At 34.5% G+C, this 23135-nt stretch overlaps 1 protein-coding gene across 2 annotated transcripts in view; it reads right to left on the reverse strand.

Moving 5' to 3' along the window:
* The window catches only part of LOC149801489 (myosin-IIIa-like), a 122015-nt gene that overhangs the window by 48509 nt on the left and 50371 nt on the right, over positions 1 to 23135 (reverse strand). For both annotated transcript variants that reach the window (XM_089955655.1, XM_089955654.1), the window contains exons 11-17: positions 17402 to 17502; positions 13737 to 13823; positions 10140 to 10205; positions 7802 to 7918; positions 7036 to 7147; positions 3664 to 3734; positions 2819 to 2884 (exon numbers count right to left, since the gene is read on the reverse strand). In XM_089955655.1, coding sequence (XP_089811781.1) covers positions 2819 to 2884; positions 3664 to 3734; positions 7036 to 7147; positions 7802 to 7918; positions 10140 to 10205; positions 13737 to 13823; positions 17402 to 17502 — 620 coding nt within the window. The remainder of the gene's footprint in view (positions 1 to 2818; positions 2885 to 3663; positions 3735 to 7035; positions 7148 to 7801; positions 7919 to 10139; positions 10206 to 13736; positions 13824 to 17401; positions 17503 to 23135) is intronic.

Consider the following 23135-nt stretch of genomic DNA (forward strand, 5'->3'; position numbering starts at 1 on the left):
ACATTTATGGTTCTCAATGACACAGAATGAATCTTGTGTTAAGCAAGTACTTTTAATGATGCTAAATTGGAAATAGGATGCATGGTATCGGCTTAGACCAATCTGTATCAAACTGAGGATGTTAATCTTAACTTTGTGAATCATTCCCCCAAATAGAATTATTTAATGAACTTTTTTGAATTCTGGAAATGTAGGCTGGGAATTCCAGTATAAATACATAGTGAATGATCACCAGCTACTGGTTTCTTTTGAATCCCGTGTGAATTTTATCACTAATTAAGAAAGTGTGACTAGATTGGCTTGAATATAGTTGTAGATGGCAAGGTAAGCTGAAGTGGCAGTTCTTGTGATGCCCACTTGTAAATCCTGAAGTTTACCATCAAACAGCAACAGTATGCGAAAAGTCACTAACTGAAATGTCAAAGAATGGTGCATCTTTTGGGTGGATGAGTGATTCAGGTTAGCTAAAGCTATTAGGGCATTGATCCAAGACCCTGTTTATCACCTTGTCAATGTGAGATTCCAATGGAACATTGTTACCTGTTTTATCAGCCAGCCAAGAAATTGCAAAGAAAGCCAAATGAAGCAATTATGAGAGATCAATCAAGTTGCATGCAAACTTGGAAGTGTCATGCAAGACATTTTTGTCCACTTTGTCAAATTGACCCATACAATGTATCTGTCCAAGGATGGCAGCTCAGTGCTGAATGTGGACAAGACAAATAAAAGCATAAAGAGAACAATACTGGTATCTGGATTTCCAAAAATAAAGTCTAGGAATTGCCCAGGTCCCATATTTTATCAATTAGGCAGTCATAAATTTCTTTAATCTTCACTGACTTCAGAAGAAGATGGAAGGATGGCTGTTTGTATTCGTCATATAAATCCAATGAAGCCCTGACCTTGTAGGCCTGGCTTGCAGCTAACGGGGCTGGATACTCAGAAATTGGCAAAAGTAATATAACAGTAAAAAGAAGTCTGCATAAATTCATAAACTGTATCATGTATATCCTATTAGTGGATGAGCATACAGTAAGACATCAAGGTTATCCCTGCACTTTGTCTGGGTGATGTCCTCATTGGGTATTCTGTCACCATCAATGTAAAACATCCCAGGGGCAGGAATACGGCTAAGTCATCATCCCTGTCTTTGGTTTGATCTCTTACTAAAGCCTTAATGTTTTGAGCTGCTGGGTGCATTAGCAGCCAGGTGAATGCCATGGTTTGTCCTGCCTGTATTAAAGATATGCATGTTAGCCAGCCAGCTCTTGGCTTGATGGCCAGATGGGTGCAGTGAAATGGATAATCAGGCGACTGGATCACACTTGTACTAGCTGCCATATCTACAACTCTAACAAAGCCTGGAAAAAGTGTTTGCACCAACTCCACAAGTCATGTGTTTTTACACCTGTAACTGTCCTGATGTAACAATCACTGTGGGCATTGGATATGTCACTTTGGATGGCGAGGACCATATATGTGTGCTCCACCTTGCTGGCCAGTGACAATGTATTCATCTGTAAACTTATTATGCTGTGGTCCATCTCTCTGATTTATAGTGTCCCTCCTTCATCTTTAGTCCTTATCACAGTACTAAGGACAAGATGTTCTCTGACCATGACTCACAAACACTGCATGTAAACACTGCATGTAACTAAAGAATAACATTTCGAACATGCATGGCAGATCTCACACGTCCTTTTAGCTTGATACTGTCTTGGAGCACAAGGTCAGAAAAAAATCTCCACAACTGACAGAAATTCACATAAATATCAACAAATTTCACAAAAGATTTATTGCAACATGTAGTAAAATACAAAATACATTTACACTCAATAATATACTGACTCTGTCAATGGATGGTCAATAATATAGTGTCTCTGTCATAGATGGTCAATAATATACTGTCTCTGTCAATGGATGGTCAATAATATACTGTCTCTGTCAATGGATGGTCAATAATATACTGTCTCTGTCAATGGATGGTCAATAATATACTGTCTCTGTCAATGGATGGTCAATAATATAGTCTCTGTCAATGGATGGTCAATGATCCACAAGATTAAGTTACATTCTGTAACAGGTTCAAGATGCAATGTATGCAGTATTAAGCAAGACCTAAAAACTGGTAAACAACAAAGTCACTTTGTGGTTGTAATGGGAGGTAAGGGAAAGGGTTGGAAAGAATGTCTTCCCTTTGTCAACATGGAACATAGATGGGAAAGACGAAATGTTTTGTCTTTCCATGATTACTGAAACTGAGGTAGTGCATCTCCTTCCTAACATTAATGTGATTAAGGAATGCATTCAAAGAAGAAACTGCAGCACTAGTTGCTGTAACATACACTGCTACAAGACAAAAAGAGCAAAATCTCTAACAACAAATTCTAGGAGCAAAGTATGCACATCTTCAGGTAGGACCATGATATTTGCCTAGTTACAAAGTATGCACATCTTCAGGTAGGACCATGATATTTGCCTAGTTACAAAGTATGCACATCTTCAGGTAGGACCATGATATTTGCCTAGTTACAAAGTATGCACATCTTCAGGTAGGACCATGATATTTGCCTAGTAACATAGCAAGTCATCAAAAACTGCATAACTAGCTGTGCTAAAATAAGATTGAATACCAGTGTAAAGATTGACACATGGTCACAAATGTTACCACATAACCCTACCTCGTTAAAAGTAGGAGTATAAAAATATTATTTTTGCCATATTCTTTTCTTTGGGGGGAGGGGGTATAAATCTGAAAGCCAAGTATGCCTTTTGCAGTACTATCATATAAATAATAAAATGTACAAGTGACGTTTACCTTGAATTGTCCTCCTAGTGTTTGCTTCCTTTTTCTAGCATCGGCAAAACCTCCTTTAGAAGTATTCTAAAAATAAATCATATGAAGCAGCTCATTGGAACATTTTTTTTCCTTTTAAAACTGAAAATCTTTTTCATTACTATTCAGGTTTTTCTATCATCTAATGACACACAGTGAAAAAATTTAACAAAGATTCCAATGCACATGATTCAAGAATTATATCATTAAACATATTTCTCGTATATACCCTAGTGGGTCTACTGACTAAATGAGCTAACAGTTGGGAGCGAAGTTTCATTGTACTACTCATTTTAAAAACAGAAATCAAACATTTAGTAAAGATAAGTATGGGCTTACTGTGAATTCAATCATTTTTCTTTGACATCAATTTTTGTGCTTCTGCTAAATGCATGAATTAGAGAATGGGTCCAATTGTTTCCACAGCAGGATAACATTCCTGCTGTTTCTACAGTATAATCACTGTCTTGTTGTTTCCCCACAAAATAACTGTTTCCTCTGTATTTACATTATGGTTTGCAGCAATTTCAAAATCCACAAAATTGGTAACCAAAGAAAAATGGTCATTTCACAGCATCATCAGGCATGGGTATCATCAGAGAAGTACAGTAAGCATCTGTCATATAGAGACATACAGTAGACTCTTTTCTTTACACGTGTCTATCCATCTGTCTGTAGGTAATTATAAATGACTTACAATAATCTTTAGCTTAGTACTGATATGGGATTATTTTGAGTTGAAATTTAAATAACCAACAAAAAGAATGGTGAATAGTTGATTAGTTAGCAAGCTAGCTGGCAAGTATAACAGATAAAGTTGAACTTACTCTTGACTTTTGGGTCTTTCTTGTGGATTTCCTCATCTGGAAAGCAAGGGTTCCAGTTCTTGTCACCTGAGCTGTGAGGTAAAGGAAATTGTATTAATTAATTTAGGGAAGGACAAAAATAGACATAAGAAAAAAAATAATTATGAAGTTTTTAAATAAGTACATAGTTTAGGGACCATGTCATACATTTGTTTAGGGACCATGTCATACACAAATGACTGAGTATTACAACCTCAACAGACCCATTTCACAATATGTATCTCGGAAGAGTTGACATTCCTGATGCCAATTAATAAAAATCAACATGAGGCTAGCACTGCTGGGTGTTGGGGCCCTGAGTGGCCGAGTGGACTAAAGCGCTCTTCATTACGGATCACTGCCATCTCACCTCTGTCTGCGGCGGTTCGAATCTCAGATTCAGCCAGTGTGGGTATGTGAGAAAGCTTGCCAGTAGCTTTTCATGGGTCGGTGGTTCCTTCCAGGGTTTTTCCCGGGTTCTTTCTCCACCATTAATTCTGGCTGCCATGTATAGCCTATCGTGTGCTGAAAAATGGCGTTAAACCCCATAACAACAACAACTGCTCGATTTTGGTTGTTTACATTTATCAGGAAGTAGAGACTGGTGTTGGAATTAGTTGCTAAAGTCTGAAAGAAATAGTCGTGTTTCCTATTTATCCAAATTTCTGTATTAACACAATTTGCTTGCTGGGAAACACTTTATTTTGGAATTAGATGGTATACTGTCACAAAGAGACAAAAGATAAAATAATCTCTGCAGTTTTTATAAAATTACCAAGAACAAATCTCCAGATTATATAATTGATTTACTCCCACAGTCTGCAAAAGACTGCCTTATAATCTGAAAACTCAAACAGGATCATTCAATATCAATACAGAAACTCTTTGCTCAAAATATTGTGTATACTAAAATTTACTGATTCATGGAGTGATCTGCCACAATCCATAAGAAAATCTTCATCTATACTAACCTTGGAAAAAAAAATTCTTCTTCAATATACATTCCTGTTCTTGATATAAGACACTTAACATGAAAGCACCAGCAACTATTTCATTAATATCAAATATTTTTCCATCTACACCTGCTCCAAAGCCTGATTTGACTTTGTAAATTAATATGCCCATTCTCTGGATCTCAAATGATGCACCATTTTCTGTTTTCTTGTTTGTTTGTTTTTTTTGTAGTGTCGAAAATTCATTTCACATTATGATTTACACTGTTAATAATTAGGAAAATTTTGAAATAAAAAAATGCATAACTTAAAAATAAATAAAGAAAACATATTTTAAAGTTAATGATTAATCTATCAAACATTAATGCTTCATTTCTCATACCAATTATCAACTTTGCTACACCTATTCATATGCAACAACACTGAAAGTGATGACTGCATGTTTCATTAACACATTAACCCATGGTGACGAGTTTAAGTGGCAGGAGGTAGTAGCCTACTGCTGAGCTCTGTAGCATCAAGGTCATGTAAGATACACTAAAGTGGGTGGTATTATAGAAAGGTCGACAGATGTAGTTCTACAATGATACCAAATAATCTGGAATTTCAAGGTGCACTACAAAATACAGAGGGAAAAACCTCATTTTTTGGAACTGATTTTTTTCTACCCAAAATTTGCCCATGGTCGAAATCCGATTTTGTGTCTAGATTTTAGACTTTTTGGTCTCAGATCTAAGGCAAACCGATCTCAGGTCTCAGATCTAAGGCAAACCGGTATGAACTGCAAACAGACAGATGAACCTTTGCAAAAAGTAGGATAAGATAGGTATTTGGAATAAAGAGTTGTCTCAATACGAAAATAATGGGTTCGTTAAGCAAAAATAAAAAAAAAATAAAAAAATATAAATAAATAAAAGAAGTCTAACTTTACCCTTCTTCTCATGCGCGAGCCAAATAGGCGATGAAAAACGATGTTTCTAACACAACTAGACTGTATGTTATCGGGAGATCACCTGGAAGTTGATGTTTTCGGATGTATTCAGAAATAGCTTTCAAAATGTGTTTCCTACTCGATTTTCAGACGAAAACGACCAGGGGTTAATGTGTTAACAGGTAACTAAACTAGTATGTAACACGTGTAAAAGCTAAAACTAATTACCAGATTATAGTATTGACCTTCATTTATCAAATACTAGTATCCGTGTTAATCTCTAGGAATGAAACACTGTAAGAAAACGGAGGAAGGGTCATCATCCTATGTGACTTATTTTTTGTTGGGGATTTAAATTTGTGGTTCAGGGCAACAATGAAAACCATGAAAACTGGTCCACCATGAAAACTGATGATAATACAATATATTGCCTGATAAAACCATAACAATGTATGCAAGAAAATGTCAAGTTTTGAAGATTTGATCTGACCTGAAATACATTCAAACCTGTCAGTATCAGCCACTCATGGTAAAAGGCCAAAAATTGTCTTGATAAATATGTGACCTCTGAATGCAGGTTTACCTTTCAGACTTGGCTATTGAAGAAAATATCATATACCAAACAGTGGTGGTGGTGGTGGTGGTGATGATGATGATGATGATGATGATGATGATGATGATGATGATTATTATTATTATATTTCAGGCAACCTGCAGAAATCTCCTATTCAAGGAATTTGCCTAAAACAAATGTATCATTCATAAATTCTGGCATATAAAGGTTTTATTCACAGATATTTTGAACATTTCAAACTATATAGTTTTCAGATAGTATGTTAAGGAGATGGCTAGCTCTACTTAAATATTGGATCTGGAATCTGCTGTCTCTTGAGTGTCAGGCATGAGGCAAACATAACCTTTCAACCCAGTAACTGAAAGGTTACCTTTGCTCAATGAGATACAATTCCTTTTAAAGCTGAAACATTGTTCTCAACATTTAATTATTTCTCAAATGTTCATCAGTTCTAATTGTTCTTGCAGAATTCTGGCATAGCATTTCTTGAACATTTTGAGGCAACAAAATATATAATCTGAAACAGTGACTGTCATATTTGCCCATTATCTGTTCTTGAATTAAAAAGAATAACCCAATGTTTATGTGACCCTTGAAATGTTCATCTCTGATCTAGAAATATATGCAATGAAGATCCAGTATGTGCTCTGATCTAGAAATATATGCAATGAAGATCCAGTATGTACTATCTGAGTGTTCCTTTTTTTATTCCATTGTAGCAATGATGACATTGCTAAAAAAAAATAATTGAAAACCAGTCTTCTAAAAGATGGTACAATGGATATTGCTGAATTATATCTAATGTACTATGGGTACCATGGCATTTATTTTTTTAAATTTAGTAATGCAATCCTAAAGCATATGGCAAATCTTAAGAGTATGATTGGAATACTTACCTCTGAAGATAAACTTGACTAGTTCATTGGTACTCATCTGCAACATCTCCATGACACCTGGGGGCAATGTGTCCCTGTTCTTCTCAAGCCATCCACTGGCTGTGTATAAAACCTAAAGCAACCAATGAAAAAGGAGTTAGAACAGGAGATAACACTCATTACAATTGTTTCTGCAAGATTGTTAGATTAATTTCATACATGTTATATCATATGACTCACTGTCCCATTGGAATATACACATATTATAAAGCTGTAAGAATTAAATCTCATATATCATAAAGTGTACAAGCTACTTCCTTTTGGTCAAATAATGTGGTGCGTTAGTGTACAAATCAAACATTCTTTTACACCTCTCTCTCTCCCCCTCTCTCTCTCTCTCTCTCATAATCTCTAAAACTTAAAATTACAGGTTAGACTATTTCAATTACCTGAATAGGTTTGGTTTACTAGAGCTCATCCCTAATTTCCTGATCAAAATTGTTCTTTTCTTTCCTCTTTTTTTGTAATAATACAGACCTGATAGGAAGCATAGAAAAGTGGATACAAAGACGTTTTGCTGCTTTAACTACACATCTCTTGTTTTTTTTAAGATAAGCATTTTTCATAGACAGGGTTTATCGATTAAGGCTTGAAACCCTATCATAATATTTATGAGTAAAATCTGATGAACTAAGACAATTAAGAATAATGGCTAGAAGGAAGTTCATTTCAATTAAGAATAATGGCTAGAAGGAAGTTCATTTCAATATGCAATCCTTATTCTCACCTTTCCTGCATAATGATGAATGGTGAACTTGTTATCATTGGATCGCTGGGATGGCTGATAGAATCCTTTCCCTCCAAAGTGCACATTCAGCTTCTCCACAAATGATGCATCTGTACCCTAATAATACAATATAACATTATCCATCTGTGCCCTACTGATTTATCATTATCCATCTGTGCCCTATTGACACATAATTATCCATCTGTGCCCCACTGATTTATCATTTTCCATCTGTGCCCCAATGATTTATCATTATCCATCTGTGCCCTATTGACACATAATTATCCATCTGTGCCCCACTGATTTATCATTATCCATCTGTGCCCTATTGACACATAATTATCCATCTGTGCCCCACTGATTTATCATTATCCATCTGTGCCCTACTGACACATAATTATCCATCTATGCCATACTGATGTATCATTATCCATCTGTGCCCTATTGACATATCATTATCAATTTGTACCCCACTGATTTATCATTACCCATCTATACCCTACTGATACATAAATAATCCATCTGTGCACTATTGATATATCGTCTGTGCCCTATTGATCTATCATTACCCATATGTGCCCTATTGATATATCATAACACATCAGTGCTCTATTGATATATCTGTACCCATCTGTGCCCTACTGATCTATCATTACCCACATGTGCCCCATTGATATATCATAACACATCTGTGCCCTGTTAATATATCAGTACCCATTAGTGCCCTACTGATATATCAGTACCCATCAGTGCCCTATTGATATATCAGTACCCATCAGTGCCCTATTGATATATCAGAACTCATCAGTGCCCTATTGATATATCAGTACCCATATGTGCCCTACTGATGTATCATTATCCATCTGTGCCCTATTGATATATCATTATCCATCTGTGCCCTACTGATATATCATTACCCATCTGTTCCTTATTGATATATCATTATCCATCTGTGCCCTACTGAGACATCATTATCCATCTGTGCCCTACTGATGAATCATTATCCATCTGTGCCTAAAAACTATTACGTAATTTGGCTCAAAACCACGGTAACTACTGTATTAGTAATGTGCTTACTACAGTTTGCTCTGCAAGGTCTCATACTGACAATGGGCAGTCAGAGGCATACATGCATCATACCAAACTGAATAAATAAAATGAATAATAGTTCCTCAACTTTAATAATTTTCTTGTATGTTACTTTCACTATGCTTCACAAGTTTAAATTTGTCTATCCAAGCATTGTTGAACTTGGAAATGTAATATTTTTTTTATTTCAACAGCGTAACCAAAGTAAGTAGAATGGTAAAGGGGACTAACTCCTGTAAATAATGACATGGAACACTTGAAACTGAATTCTTTAGAAGACCCATCAATGTAAAGCCACACACAAAATCTGGTTCAAATCCAACAAACCTTCATAAATATATCCTACAGAAACCACACAGGAAGATGGGCAGCAAGGCAGCATAACTCCTGTAAGTAATGTTGCAGAATGCCAAAAATCAGAGCAGCTCTACATATCATATTCAGTTGAAATCCAACAAAACATTATAATGCTGTGCTTTAAAACCAAAATCAGAAGGACAGTTACTCAACAAATTTACTCCTGTAATTCATGCTATAGAACACAGGAAATACAACTCATTCAGGTCTTATCAATATAAAGTACCACGTCAAATTTGTTCGAAATCCAAAGAACCTTGCCAAAGACATGCTGTGCTAACTAATTCATTAGTATGAGCAATCAGGGGCCATAACTCATGTAAGAAATCTTATGGAATGCCAAAAATCTTATATATAAAGCTGAATATGAAATGTGGCTGAAATCAAATAGTACTTGGTTATGTTATGCTGCACAAACCAAAGCCCAAATGATGGAGAATTATTGGGCACAATTCTTGTAATTAATGTCCTGGAAACCAGAAATCAAACTCATTCAAGATCTCATCAATACAAAGCAACACATCAAATCTAACAAAAATCCAACAACTGCTAGAAATGTTATCTTGCGGAAACCAGATTGTTGATGGGATTGATGGACACCTGGATGGATGTATAGCCTATCGTGCTGAAAAATGGCGTTAAACCCCACAACAACAACAACAACAACACCTGGATGGACTTATGGACAGATGGACAACATGTATGCTAAAGGACTCCTTGGACCCTGTCAATTAGGCACTAATAAAATGAATTCAAACTAAGCACAAACTAGTTAAATGTACAGGATGAATAGAAATTAAATAATGTTAATATTATAGGCAATGTTCAGTGTAACGTCTTGAAAGGTGAGACAAGAAATGAAAAACTATACTTAAAGAATGGTATATCATACCTTTGGAAAATGACTCTCTTCATCAAGTAGGGACAAAATGCCGATTGGTTTTGCAAGAAACAGGTCCTGAAAGTAACAAGAGGCCCAATGGGTCTGACATCACTCATCTGACTCAAATAACAAAAAGGTTTGTGTAGTACTGTAAGAATTAAATCCTATGTAAATTATATATCAAGAGATTTTTTTTACCTATTTTATTAAAATAAATCTTTAAATGATCAACATTCATAGTTTCTTCCTTATCCATTATCTTGAGGATATAGACCTACATATCAAGTTTTATCAAAATTGGAAAAGAAATGAAGTTTCTATTTCCAGAGAGGTCACAAACTCAGCTAATCATATGCAAGTTTTTCTCTAATATCAGCAGATCTAATTTATCAGTGATTCTGTCAAAGACAATGGTGATATTTGCTTATTTATTTTTCAATCTAAAATTCTGCAACAAGATTAACCAATCAGATGCAAGACAGCATACATGAATAAGTTTAAATCTTGCTAATTATCAGATTCATTCAACATCATTATGATATGAGACTCTTTCACAAGTCTTTTCAAAATTTGATCAGAAATATGGTTCTTAGTGTGTTGACAAACACAGCCAATCAGAAGTAAGATCACTTCATTAATATGCATGAATATTATTCATGACTGTACTCATCTGAAATCTCATTAATTTAAGCCAATTTACAAAGAATCAGACCATAAATACAGTCTCCAGAGTGGCATAAGATCAGCCAATCATTAAAATGCATGGATCTCACTCATTATGAAATTTATGCAGAATTTTTGATCATATAATTACAAATCCCATGTTTGGTCAAAATCAGATCAGAAATATGGCTTCCAGACTGGTAACACATTTATTCAATTAGCTGCATGATAACCTCAGTAACATGCATGGACCTTTCTCATTAATGAACTCATCTGAGATAATGATAATATAAACCTATATTCCAAGTTTGATCAAAATCAGATTAGAAATATGGCTTCCAGACTGGTAACACATTTATTCAATTAGCTGCATGATAACCTCAGTAACATGCATGGACCTTTCTCATTAATGAACTCATCTGAGATAATGATAATATAAACCTATATTCCAAGTTTGATCAAAATTAGATCAGAAATATGTCATCTGCAGTGGCAGTGAGCAGCTGCTGATGGATAGATAAGTGATGATGCCTGTCATAACTTAAATTAGCAATATAGCCAGGTAAACTAAAAACTAAATTTTATATAAGAGTTTTTTATTGAATTATTCTGGAAGCTAAGAATTATAAAGATATATTTTAATAATCTTTCTTCTTCCTTCTCCTCCTCCTCTTACTACATCTTCATCTAAAACTACAGCTGCTGTTTCTGCTGCTAGCATAAGGATGAAAATTTCAATAACAATTATGTCAAGGTCAATAACAACTGTAATAATCAGAATCATCTTGCTGATGATGACAAATTCTGCACAGTAAGCAAATCTTTGTAAATTAAAACCCAAGGCACTAAATAACTTATTGGGAAATGAGAATTAAAATATAGACACTAATATATATTCACTAATTTCCACATCATACTAATTCATGCTGGTTTTATGCTTGCTATATATAAAGAATGATTTCAAACATCCAATGAACAAAATCAAAACTAACCCTTGTATAACACCTGATACTGAAGCATCAAAAGTCATTTTCTATTTCTATTTAAGTACCAAAGGAAATGTCATTTTCTATTTCTATTTAAGTACCAAAGGTAATGTTATTATCTGTTTCTATTTAAGTACCAAAAGTAATGACATTTTCTATTATAATACTTGAGGAAAAAAACAAAAAAAATTATAGCACTTAAATAAAACCATATTTTCAAAAAAAGACAGTAGATAAACATGAAAGTAACTGAATTCACATTAATCATGAAATAAATTAATTAGACCACAATTTTAGCCACATCAGTTCACTTTATGTTACAAAAAACCCAGGAATTTCATATGATCACAAAATAATACAAAAAGTAACACATTTTAGTTTCTGTAAACTGCTGATGAAACTTGATGACACAAAGTAGTACAAAAAGTAACACATTTTAGTTCCTGTAAACAGCTGAATGAAACTTGATGACACAAAGTAAATACATTAAGATGCCTCTAATGTCATGGTTCAAAGTGACATTTCACAAAACTAAAGCACTTTTCAAAGACAACGTTTTTTAAAGTACCATAACTATCGGTAATTGCACCTGAACTTAAGGAGACTTTTGATTATCATGTGTAATAACCCTCAATTTCAAATCAAAGCATTCAATTCTGAAAACGGAACTTTGCAAAAACTTTTGTGTTGTAGACCTGGGTGAAGATAATGCAGACTACGGGACATGAAGGCAGCTGGAAGAGTGAAAAAGTAGGGGTGAAATGATGTCAACATCAGTTTGGGAGCTGGAGTCTTGTCTAAGTTTCCAGTCCTACTTGAGTTTTCAAGTAATACAAAAATATTTTTAATTCATTCTTATTATTGATATTTTATTCCTTTTTGTGGACTGCCTTGGTGACCTAGTGGTTACAGCATCCACCTCCGATGCAGAAGAATGTGGGTTTGAACCTCAGTAGAGTCATATCAAAGACTTATACAAATTTTACTAACAGCTGCCCGGCAATGAGTTCAGCATTAAGAGGTTAGTGTTAGGACTGGTCGGCCTGGTGTCAGGATGATGTGTATGGTTTAACATGATGCTACATGTCTGGGGTATGATGCCCCAGTGCTAGACATCACTATAAACTGCCACAATGTAGACATCATAGCAATATGACTGAACAATTGTTAAAGCTACATTACAAATCCAAATCACACACACACACACATTTATTTTGTGCTTTTCATTCTTAGGATGGAACTTAAAAACACTTTCAGCCATTGATCCAATGTCAATTTCCTTTAAAAAATAAACAACACAAAACAACAAAACAAAACTCACAGCACTTTACTTACTGCTTGGCCCTCTAACCCTGATATATCTTTCAGGGCAGTCAGATTTAAAAATATACTTCTCATTGCAAAATACTTTAATTTCATTTTATCAGCCTTCAAAGCCCAGCCAAAACATCATCCAAATTTTAAAAAACAAAGGTTTGCTACAAAATCCCAAATAAGGCTGAGTATAAATGATCACAGAAGTGACCCAACCTGAAGTCCTATAGAATATGTATAAAGCACAGATGCACAATTCCAGGAAGACTTAAGTTTCCCATAATTTAATGGATCTTATTATTTTTACTTAATATTGTTATCAGTAAAAACATTTTTCCAATTATGCACATCTGTTTCAAAATGTAAGCACTTTTTCAAGGCTTTTTTGAGTGTTTTCAGCCACATGTCCAGTACTTTTCAGAGCTGCTCTCACATTCCAGCACTTTTCAGGGTACCCACCAACATTCAAGCATTTTCAGGATTATACAAACCCAACGTGTGATCATAATAAGTGGACATAACATGGGTTCAATATTTCCAAAATAAAACTGGGGTTTATGAAATAACGTTTCATGTCCTGTAATAAATAGAATTTATTTAATAACAGCAGATAAAACTACTATCAGATTGAGAAAATACTCACAAGCAGGGGCTGGTTGTCTATAAACTTGATCTCTTTCCAGTCAACTCCTTCTTTAGCATATTCCTCTTGTTCCAGTTTGAAGACGTGCTGAAAAGGAAACAAACATATACAACATTCAATTGTAAATATGTAAATTACACAAATTTTTCTAATGAATTTATTTATCTTTATTATATTTTATTTTTCTTCTCAACTAAACAAACTTTCAAAATGTCTAAAATCACTAGTTCTGATACTGAAGTTATCCAAATGAAATTAAACTCAGACCTTATTAGAGTCCAAAACTATGCATAACAAAATAGGATGGTAATTAAAGAAGGTAAAACAAAATGTATGATTTTGGGGACATCACAAAAGCTACACAAGTCAGGGAACCCAGAACTATCTCTTGCACTAAATAATCATCCATTAGAAAATGTCAAACATGAAAAGTTTGTAGGTGTAACCGTAGATAATAATTTATTATGGAATGACCATATTGATAAGCTTTGTAAAACACTGTCATCCAAAATTGCCCTACTCAGCAGAATCAAGAAATATTTACCTATGGAAACTCGAAATATATACTACAAGTCATATATCCTTCTAACAATGGATTATTATTCAACTGTATGGGAAACTCTGCAATCTGAGCTTGACAGGATTTATAAACTTCAGAAACGAGCAGCACGTGTAGTTTTAGATGCATCTATTGAACATCCCTCAAAAGCATTATTTACAGAAACTCAATTGCTTCACAATATATGACAGGATAGATTTTCACAAGGCAGTTCTTTTATATAAATGCCTACATGGAATGGCACCAGAGTATCTTCAGGACTTATTCAGGCCTTTTTCAACACACTACCAGTTGAGATCAATATCACATGGAAACCTTCTAGCACCAAAACCAAGAACAGAGCAATTTAAAAAGAGCTTCCAATACTCTGGTACAGTTCTGTGGAACAAGCTTCCACTACATGTAAAATCTGCTGAAAATATTAGAGTATTTAAGAAGAGATATCAAAAGCATGTATGTGCTTCTAACAGATAACGGAATTTAGTATTTTAATACTAAACATGTTAAAATAAACAGCAAGTATTGCTATCTTCATATAATGTGCATTGTTATACTCTCTGTAAGAGGGCCTCAAGGGAGAAATGTCCTTGACTAATGAGTCACCCTCTATAAATAAAGCATTATTATTATTATTATTATTAATACTAATATTATTATTATTATTATTTTCCAAAAATAAGAGTAAATTCTTTTGTGACATTCAATTGTATATTGACCAGCTCAGCTGTACTGTCATCTCTGTCCTACTCATGTGTGAATACTGTTGTAACTCATACTTTTTAAGTGCCATTAAAGTTTTCACAATATTTTATTCTGGCATGGTAGTGTCATGAAACTATCACAAAATTATGAACAAAATACAAATTGACGTAATTTCTTTGTTATTTACAAAGTAGAATATCCTCACATGCCATGCTTTGTAACTAACAACAAAATGAAGGATGTTTTTTTTCCAACACAAGGGATTACAGTTGTGAGTAATGTTCCAAGATCAGTATTTGATACGGCACTGTATTTCTTTACAAAAATATTTTTCTTCTCTTCACATGTTAGTTTAATGGCCATAGAAAATCACAACGCTGATACATCACCGGACACTATTAATTGATGTTGATTAAAACTTTCTGATTCATATGTCCATACTGATGTCATCAGCATTTTAATCACCTGTATTAAGATCTTTTTTCATCACATAATTTTAATGTGAATTACTTGCAGTGAAAACTAGAGCAATTAGTAAGGGGTACATTGTAAAGGTCCCCACTAACTTAGTATGCTTAGAGGGGTTTCAAGAAGAGGAGCTTGCGTGTTGTGAAATAAGGAGGAATGGGCATTCACTCTAAGGTCATATTGTTCCAGATCATGATGTGGAATACTGGAAATCCAATTCTTCAAAGTGTCTCCTTATCAAGCTGCAGGTCAAATCTGGTTAAAGTCAAGTGTCAAAACCAAAATCAGGAGGGCAGACAATCTGGGGAATATAATTCCTGTTATCATCTTCTTGTTTTGGGTTTAGTGCCATTTGTTCAGTGGATGATTGGCTATACCTGGAAGCCTGCATAACTGGAGCAAGAAGAGCCAAGGGAAACCCTGGTAAAACAAACTGACCATTATGAAGCTACTGGAAAACTTTTTCACACATCAACATTGTCTGAGCTTGGGACTCGAATCCATGAAGACAGAGGTGAGATGACAGTGATCAGTAAAGGCCATCATGTAATTATCATGGAATTCTAGTAATCAAAGTAAGTCAAGGTCTTATTAAAATAAAGATGCACACCAAATTTGGTTCAAATATGAAAATACTTCTAATCATAATAATGCAAAAACCAAATTCGGAAGAATATGAAATCAATGGGCATAATACCTGTCAAATAAAGTAGTGGAATGTTGTACATCTAACTTATTTAAGGTCTCATCAACTTAAACCTGCATAAAATCTATTACTGATGTACAACAATTCTTGGTTAAATAATTTTGCCGAAATAAAACCTCTGGAGAATGGACTAGGGGGCATAACTTCCATATGTCCTTAAAGGATGGAAATTGAATTTGTTCAAGAATTAATCAATAAAAAAATATTTACAAAATAAATTTTAAATACAATAAACCTTTGGAAAGGTTCTGCTGCAATCACGTTGTAGAATGTATTGTCTATTTATGTCTTAATATGATGAAACATGAAAAAACATCAACCAAATCTTTAATGCTTAATTTGTATGACTTTGACCTTAAACCTAGGGTAAAACTGGTGAGCAAACATGTCACAGAATGAACTGTCTTTCTTTAATAATTTCTAATTCCAAATATATGCTGTGAATCCATCATGGGATTTAGGAAATACATGCAAATGGAAAATGACAGCAAAAATCTGAAAACAACAAATTGAAGCCACTGCCATCACTATTTCTTTGTAATGATTCCACCCAAGTACAGTAATCCATCATGGGGTTTACGAAATATAAGCAATGTATAAACTTATGCATGTTTCTATGACAATGACCTTGACTCTAACATCAAAGAGACAAGAAATCAAGTTGCACAATTAATTGTCTTAGCTTCAGAATATAATTCATATTATTTATTATAAGAATCTATTGAAAGGTTTAGAAAATATTGAAAAATTTAAAAAAATCTTTCACCAAAATCTTAATAAAAAGTTTCCATGACTGTGAACTTGACCCTAAGATCAAAGAACAAGCAAACATATTTCATGAAGATTCAAGTCATGTATATGGGAATCTATCAAGTGGTTTAGGAAAATAAGCAAATGAGGAACATTAACCAAAACCTGAAGAAACTACTGACATCACTGCCTGTGACAGAAAACTGACTACTATATATCACTTCCAGTTAAAATGGGCTTGATAAAAAGCTCAATTAGGGGCCACTAATTAATTGTGTTTTCTATCCCTCGGTAGACCACAAATATTGTTCTGTGCTATCCGTTGGGTGTACAATTGTGTACCACTAATGCCATTGGATTTTGTGACAGTAGGTGTCTTACAGTTCTTTTTCTCGATGAGAGAGAGAGAGAGAGAGAGAGAGAGAAAGAGAGCGATATAGAGGCATACAAGTAGATAAATAAAACACCATTACATCTTACCAGATTGAAAAAGAACTGCAACTGCTCATTAGCCAAGTTGATGCAGGCTTGTTCAAAGCTGTTGTGCTCAAAATGCTCAAATCCAAATATGTCCAATATACCTGTATAGGAATTTATTTAATTAAAAACGCATAAATAAAAAATTCTAGATGTTTCTTGAAAATTCTTTGCTTTAAGCAGACAGCTTGTTTAAATTAGAAGTACCATGCTGTTATTACATCAGTATGAAATCAATCAGCTGTGCAAAATAAAACTGAAATTCATTTCTGACAAGAAAGATAATATTGATAATTTGATAATGTTATGCATACATGCAATAAAGGGATGCTACCACCACCTAGGCCCTAAGCCTAATAATAAAAGGATGCTACTACCACCTTGGCCCATAATGCCCTTCCCTCTGCATCTTCTAGCAGCAGTGATTCCTATTCCAACTGCCCAGATCTCTAAGATGCCACAAAAGCCTTTGGTATGTTCTATTGATTACATATATCAGGATGTTTCTTTAATATTGAATGCATATATGACTGTTCCTTTGTTAATAAATAATTAATTTATTATAATGTTACATTCTTCACATAAAGTTTCACTACATTTCTACAGGCAGTTCTGGAGTTTGGGGTTTGCATAAAAGCATTGCTATGTCACCTTATTTCTCCAAAATGTAAAAAAATAATTGATAGAAACTGATTCAATGTGTATGCAAGCTGATGTTGTACTAACGGTAAATTGCAACCCTGTTCAAAATAACACTGTTGTACTATAAATCATGTACTCCAAATCAGTGTGTGTGTGTGTGTGTGTGTGTAATTAGGATTTTTAACATAGCTGTAACAATTTTTCAGTCATATCGCTATGATGTCTGCAGTGTGGCAGTTTATAGTGATGTCTAGCACTGGGGCATCATGCCGCAAACATGTAGCATGATGTCCCACCCAGTCACATTATCCCGACTCCAGGTTAACCAGTCCTAACACTAGCCTCTTGATGCTGGGTGACTAACGAGGCAGTTGTTAGTACCATTTTTGTAAATCTTTGGTATGACTCAGTCAGGGTTCAAACACATGACCTCCCACTTCCAAGGCGGATGCTCAAACCAAAAGGCCACCAGAGCAGTCTCTAAATCATAAAATTTGGTTACACTTTTATGCTTGCTAAAATTACTTCAAGAAAATATGTGTATAATTAAATTACTAAAATCTACCTGGACAGACAGTTGTGAAAGTTTGTACCTAGGAATCATCATTTTATAAAAGCTTAGTTATACTAATTTCAACAAGTGAACAGAACCTGTGAATGCTACTTGAAAAAAAATGTTTTTTCTCATTTCAACATCTCTCACTACTATTGATCATGTTAAATGCCTTTTACTAAAACCTGGTGCTGGAAAACAACCACATTTTGTTCCATCTGAGTTCACCATTCACATTGCGACTGTAAGCCAATGTAATCCAATTATAAGCCATTTGTATGCTCTACTGTAATCCAATTGTAAGTTATTTGTATGCTCTACTGTAATCCAATTGTAAGCCATTTGTATGCTCTAGTGTAATCCAATTATAGGACAATTATAAGTCCAAGTGTAATACAATTATTAGCCATTTGTAAGCTGTAATGTAATTCAATTATAAGCCATTTGTATGCTGTAATGTAATCCAATTAAAAGCCATTTGTGTGCTGTAATGTAATCCAATTACAAGCCATTTGTATGCTCTAATGTAATCCAATTACAAATCAATTGTAAGCTCTAATGTAATCCAATTACAAATCAATTGTAAGCTCTAATGTAATCCAATTACAAGCCATTTGTTTGCTCTACTGTAATCCAATTATAAGCCATTTGTATGCTCTACTGTAATCCAATTATAAGCCATTTGTATGCTCTACTGTAATCCAATTATAGGACAATTGTATGCTCTAATGTAATCCAATTACAGGCCATTTGTATGCTCTAATGTAATCCAATTATAGGACAATTTCAAGTCCAAGTGTAATCCAATTATAAGCCATCTGTATGCTCTACTGTAATCCAATTATAAGGCAACTGTACGCTCTACTGTAATCCAATTATAAGCCAACTATATGCTCTAATGTAATCCAATTACAGGACAATTGTATGCTCTAATGTAATCCAATTACAGGCCATATGTATGCTCTAATGTAATCCAATTATAGGACAATTTCAAGTCCAAGTGTAATCCAATTATAAGCCATCTGTATGCTCTACTGTAATCCAATTATAAGCCAACTGTATGCTCTAATGTAATCCAATTACAGGCCATTTGTATGCTCTAATGTAATCCAATTATAGGACAATTTCAAGTCCAAGAGTAATCCAATTATAAGCCATCTGTATGCTCTAATGCAGTGCTGTCCAACCCGTGGCCCATGGGCCACATGCGGCCTGCAGGCTGATTTCAAATGGCCCACCAGAGCTCGAGCAGCTATATAGTCGTTTCTTTTCAGTTTTCTGCTGCGGCCCTCGGCTTCGAGAAAAACATTTTTCAGTGGCCCTTGGTGTCGAAATGGTTGGACAGCACTGCTCTAATGTAATCCAATTATAGAACAATTGTAAGACCAAGTGTAATCCAGTTATAAGCCATTTATATGCTCTAATGTAATCCAATTATAAGCCATCTGTATGCTCTAATGTAATCCAATTGTAAGTCATTTGTACGCTCTAATGTAATCCAATTATAAGCTGTTTACAAGCCCAAGTGTAATCCAATTATAAGCTGTTTGTAAGCTTAAGAGTAATCCAATTATAAGATGTCTGTAAGCCAAGTGTAATCCAATTATAAGCTGTTTGTAACCCCAAGTGTAATCCAATTATAAGCTATTTGTAAGCCCAAGAGTAATCCAATTATAAGCCATTGGTAAGTCCAAGTGTAATTCAATTATAAGCCAATATTAAGTCCAAGTGTAATCCAATTATAAGCTGTTTGTAAGCCCTAATGTAATCCAATTATGAGCCGTTTGTAAGCCCAAGTGTAATCCAATTATAAATTGTTTGTAAGTCCTAACGTAATTTAATTACAAGCCAATTGTAAGTCCAAGTGTATCTGTTTGTTATTATTCAGTATAAACTAGTGCAACAAATGTAGATTCAGTTGTTAATATAACATCATTATCATCAAAATCGATATTTATGCATCAGAAATTCCAACAAAATTTGTCATAGATATGCCTTGGTTGACGATTACTAAAATATGATGTCAAAGCTTTAGGATTTACAAATATTCATTCAGTTTCAGTGCAAATACATCTACCTAGTTTGGTTGATAAAATGGTATGCAATAGCTTGATATATTTCTGTTTAACATATAAGCAGCAGCAGGCTCTCTCTGTAAGTTACTACAATTGGACATAAGATGCCATTTGCAGCAGGACCAATTTATATCTCAGTGAAGGTCACAACTACATGTAATATTATATGACATGAGAAAGGTAAGTACGAAATTAAAATCACATGTCTGCCATAGTTAGCTCTCGATGATGAAAACTTGGCTCAACTGTGACATGTCATCTACCACAATATTACTGACCTGTCATTGACTACAGACTAGTTCTGTTTAGTTTCTTATGAGTAATCAGTAGAACAAACAATATTGACCCTAACATGCATGTCATATTATGAAACAGATCAGGGTCTATGTTGTTTACAGTTGGACTGGACATGCTAGTGCATATGTATTGTATCACGATCCGAAAACCAATCAAGTGTGAAATAAGTAGAATTCAAGATCATGACTGGAAATAGACAGATGGAACAACAGACAAGGAGATAATTCAGAAGATGGCCAGACAAACATTACCATAAGTGGTCAGATTGTGCCATATGCAGTGTTTCCCTTTACATGCATTTGTGCGTCAGGGACGCATGCTGGAGAAATCTGACGCACATGTTTTGTTGCTGTGTGTTCTTTTTACACAAAGGATTCATATAATGCAATCTGGATTTGTTTTATATGCAATGCTTTGGATGAGGGATGGCATCATGTATACTTCGAACATAGGCATAATCTGGTTCCTTGCTTCATATGCTCCCTGCATTGCACTCCACTATTCGTATAGCGGAGTGCAACACAGGGAGCATAAGAAACAGGGAACCAGACTAGCATAGGCAATGTTATGATGGAGTAGCTTCTCCTAATCTTGCGAGCCTTCATGCGATTTCCATACAGCTCATCAAGATGTTGTTAATATGTTTAACGTCAATGCCTGTTGCACTAGAAAGTGATCACCAGATTAAAACGGCTTGGACTAAGAATCATTTGCAAAGAAAGTGAAAGAAGCAGAACACAAATGAGTAACTGTGGATCTAACTTAATGAAAAATGGAGAAAATAATTCCCTTGACTGGAATATGGCACATCCATTAGGATTACCAGTGTGACTTCTGATCGCATGATTGCAAAGACTGCAAAAGTGTATATTCCTTTCATGGCTTGATATCTGGAGAACACATTATCACACATGACATTCTGTCACAACAGAGAAATCAGTAAACTTGCTGCTACAAATGCGTTATTTGGATTACAAAGTCAGGGGGGTCATTGCAGATTTTGTTCATTTTTAGCTTGCTGCAATAAAAGAAAGATCTTAAAGTTCAAGTGTAACTTATTAGAAAGAAGATTAATCATTAGCCATTTTGATTTTTGGATAAATGTGTTCTAGGACAAAGTACAATGAAACTGATGATAGTACACATTTTATGACAGGCAGTAAATTAACTGCCATTTAGTTAAAAAGATTTAATTTGCTTTTTGCACTGGCTTGTATGTAATGTGTTGGTCTATAATATTGCTACAAAAAAAAAGATTATAAGGAGACTGTTAAAAGTATGACTTTAACCTAAAAGAAAAATGAACTAATAAGATTATTCTTTGAATGGACAATGCATTTGTTTGTTAATTGTTAATGTTGGTTTATTTGTATTTTTAGAGAGAGAGAGAGTATGTTGTGCAAGTTGCAATATCCTATTTCAAGCTGAAAAAGTACGGGTGAGATAAAAATGTGTCAGTACATTTATGACCCCCATTTTTTATTTGATCCCAGGTTCTGACACCAAGTTTTTTTTTACCCTCAATTTTACACCCCTGGGGGATACACTGCATATAGCATCCTGTATTAAAGAAATATATTTTAAAACAGCCTTGTTGTACAAGAGCAATTCCATTTAAACATACAAGGTATACATGGAAGGCACTTTTTAAAAAGCGTATGCCTGGTTACTATGACTACCAACAGAGTTCATATGAAAATGATACAAAATTCTAAACTGCATCTATGGGTGACTACTCAATGTTGAAAGTGCCTTCCCTAGGTTTCAAGTATGTTGTAATGGAACAGCCTTATTGGACATTCAATAAAAAATCTTATCTTAATTACAAATGTGTTGATGCAACATGAATGCTCCACGAGTCCCTGAAAACTGACACAAACATAAAACCTAGCCAAGTTGTGACTGAGGGACACATGTATGGACATACAAATGGACAGACAAGGGTAACACCATATGCCAAAAATAACTGGTTGGGTGAGATGAAAAATTTCAATGTTCAGTGGCATAATATAAAATTTATGCAATATGAAATGAGCTACCTGTACCAATATAAGAACAACACAGATACTATTAAGGCAAACAATAAGCATCTGGCATGCTGTATAAATGTTTCTGACAACTCAAAACAAGGTAACTGATACCCAATTATAATATGGCTTTCAATTATAGC

Source organism: Sinohyriopsis cumingii, chromosome 4 (assembly GCF_028554795.1).
Source record: "Sinohyriopsis cumingii isolate HCF-2022 chromosome 4, ASM2855479v2, whole genome shotgun sequence".
NCBI classification, from domain to species: domain Eukaryota; kingdom Metazoa; phylum Mollusca; class Bivalvia; order Unionida; family Unionidae; genus Sinohyriopsis; species Sinohyriopsis cumingii.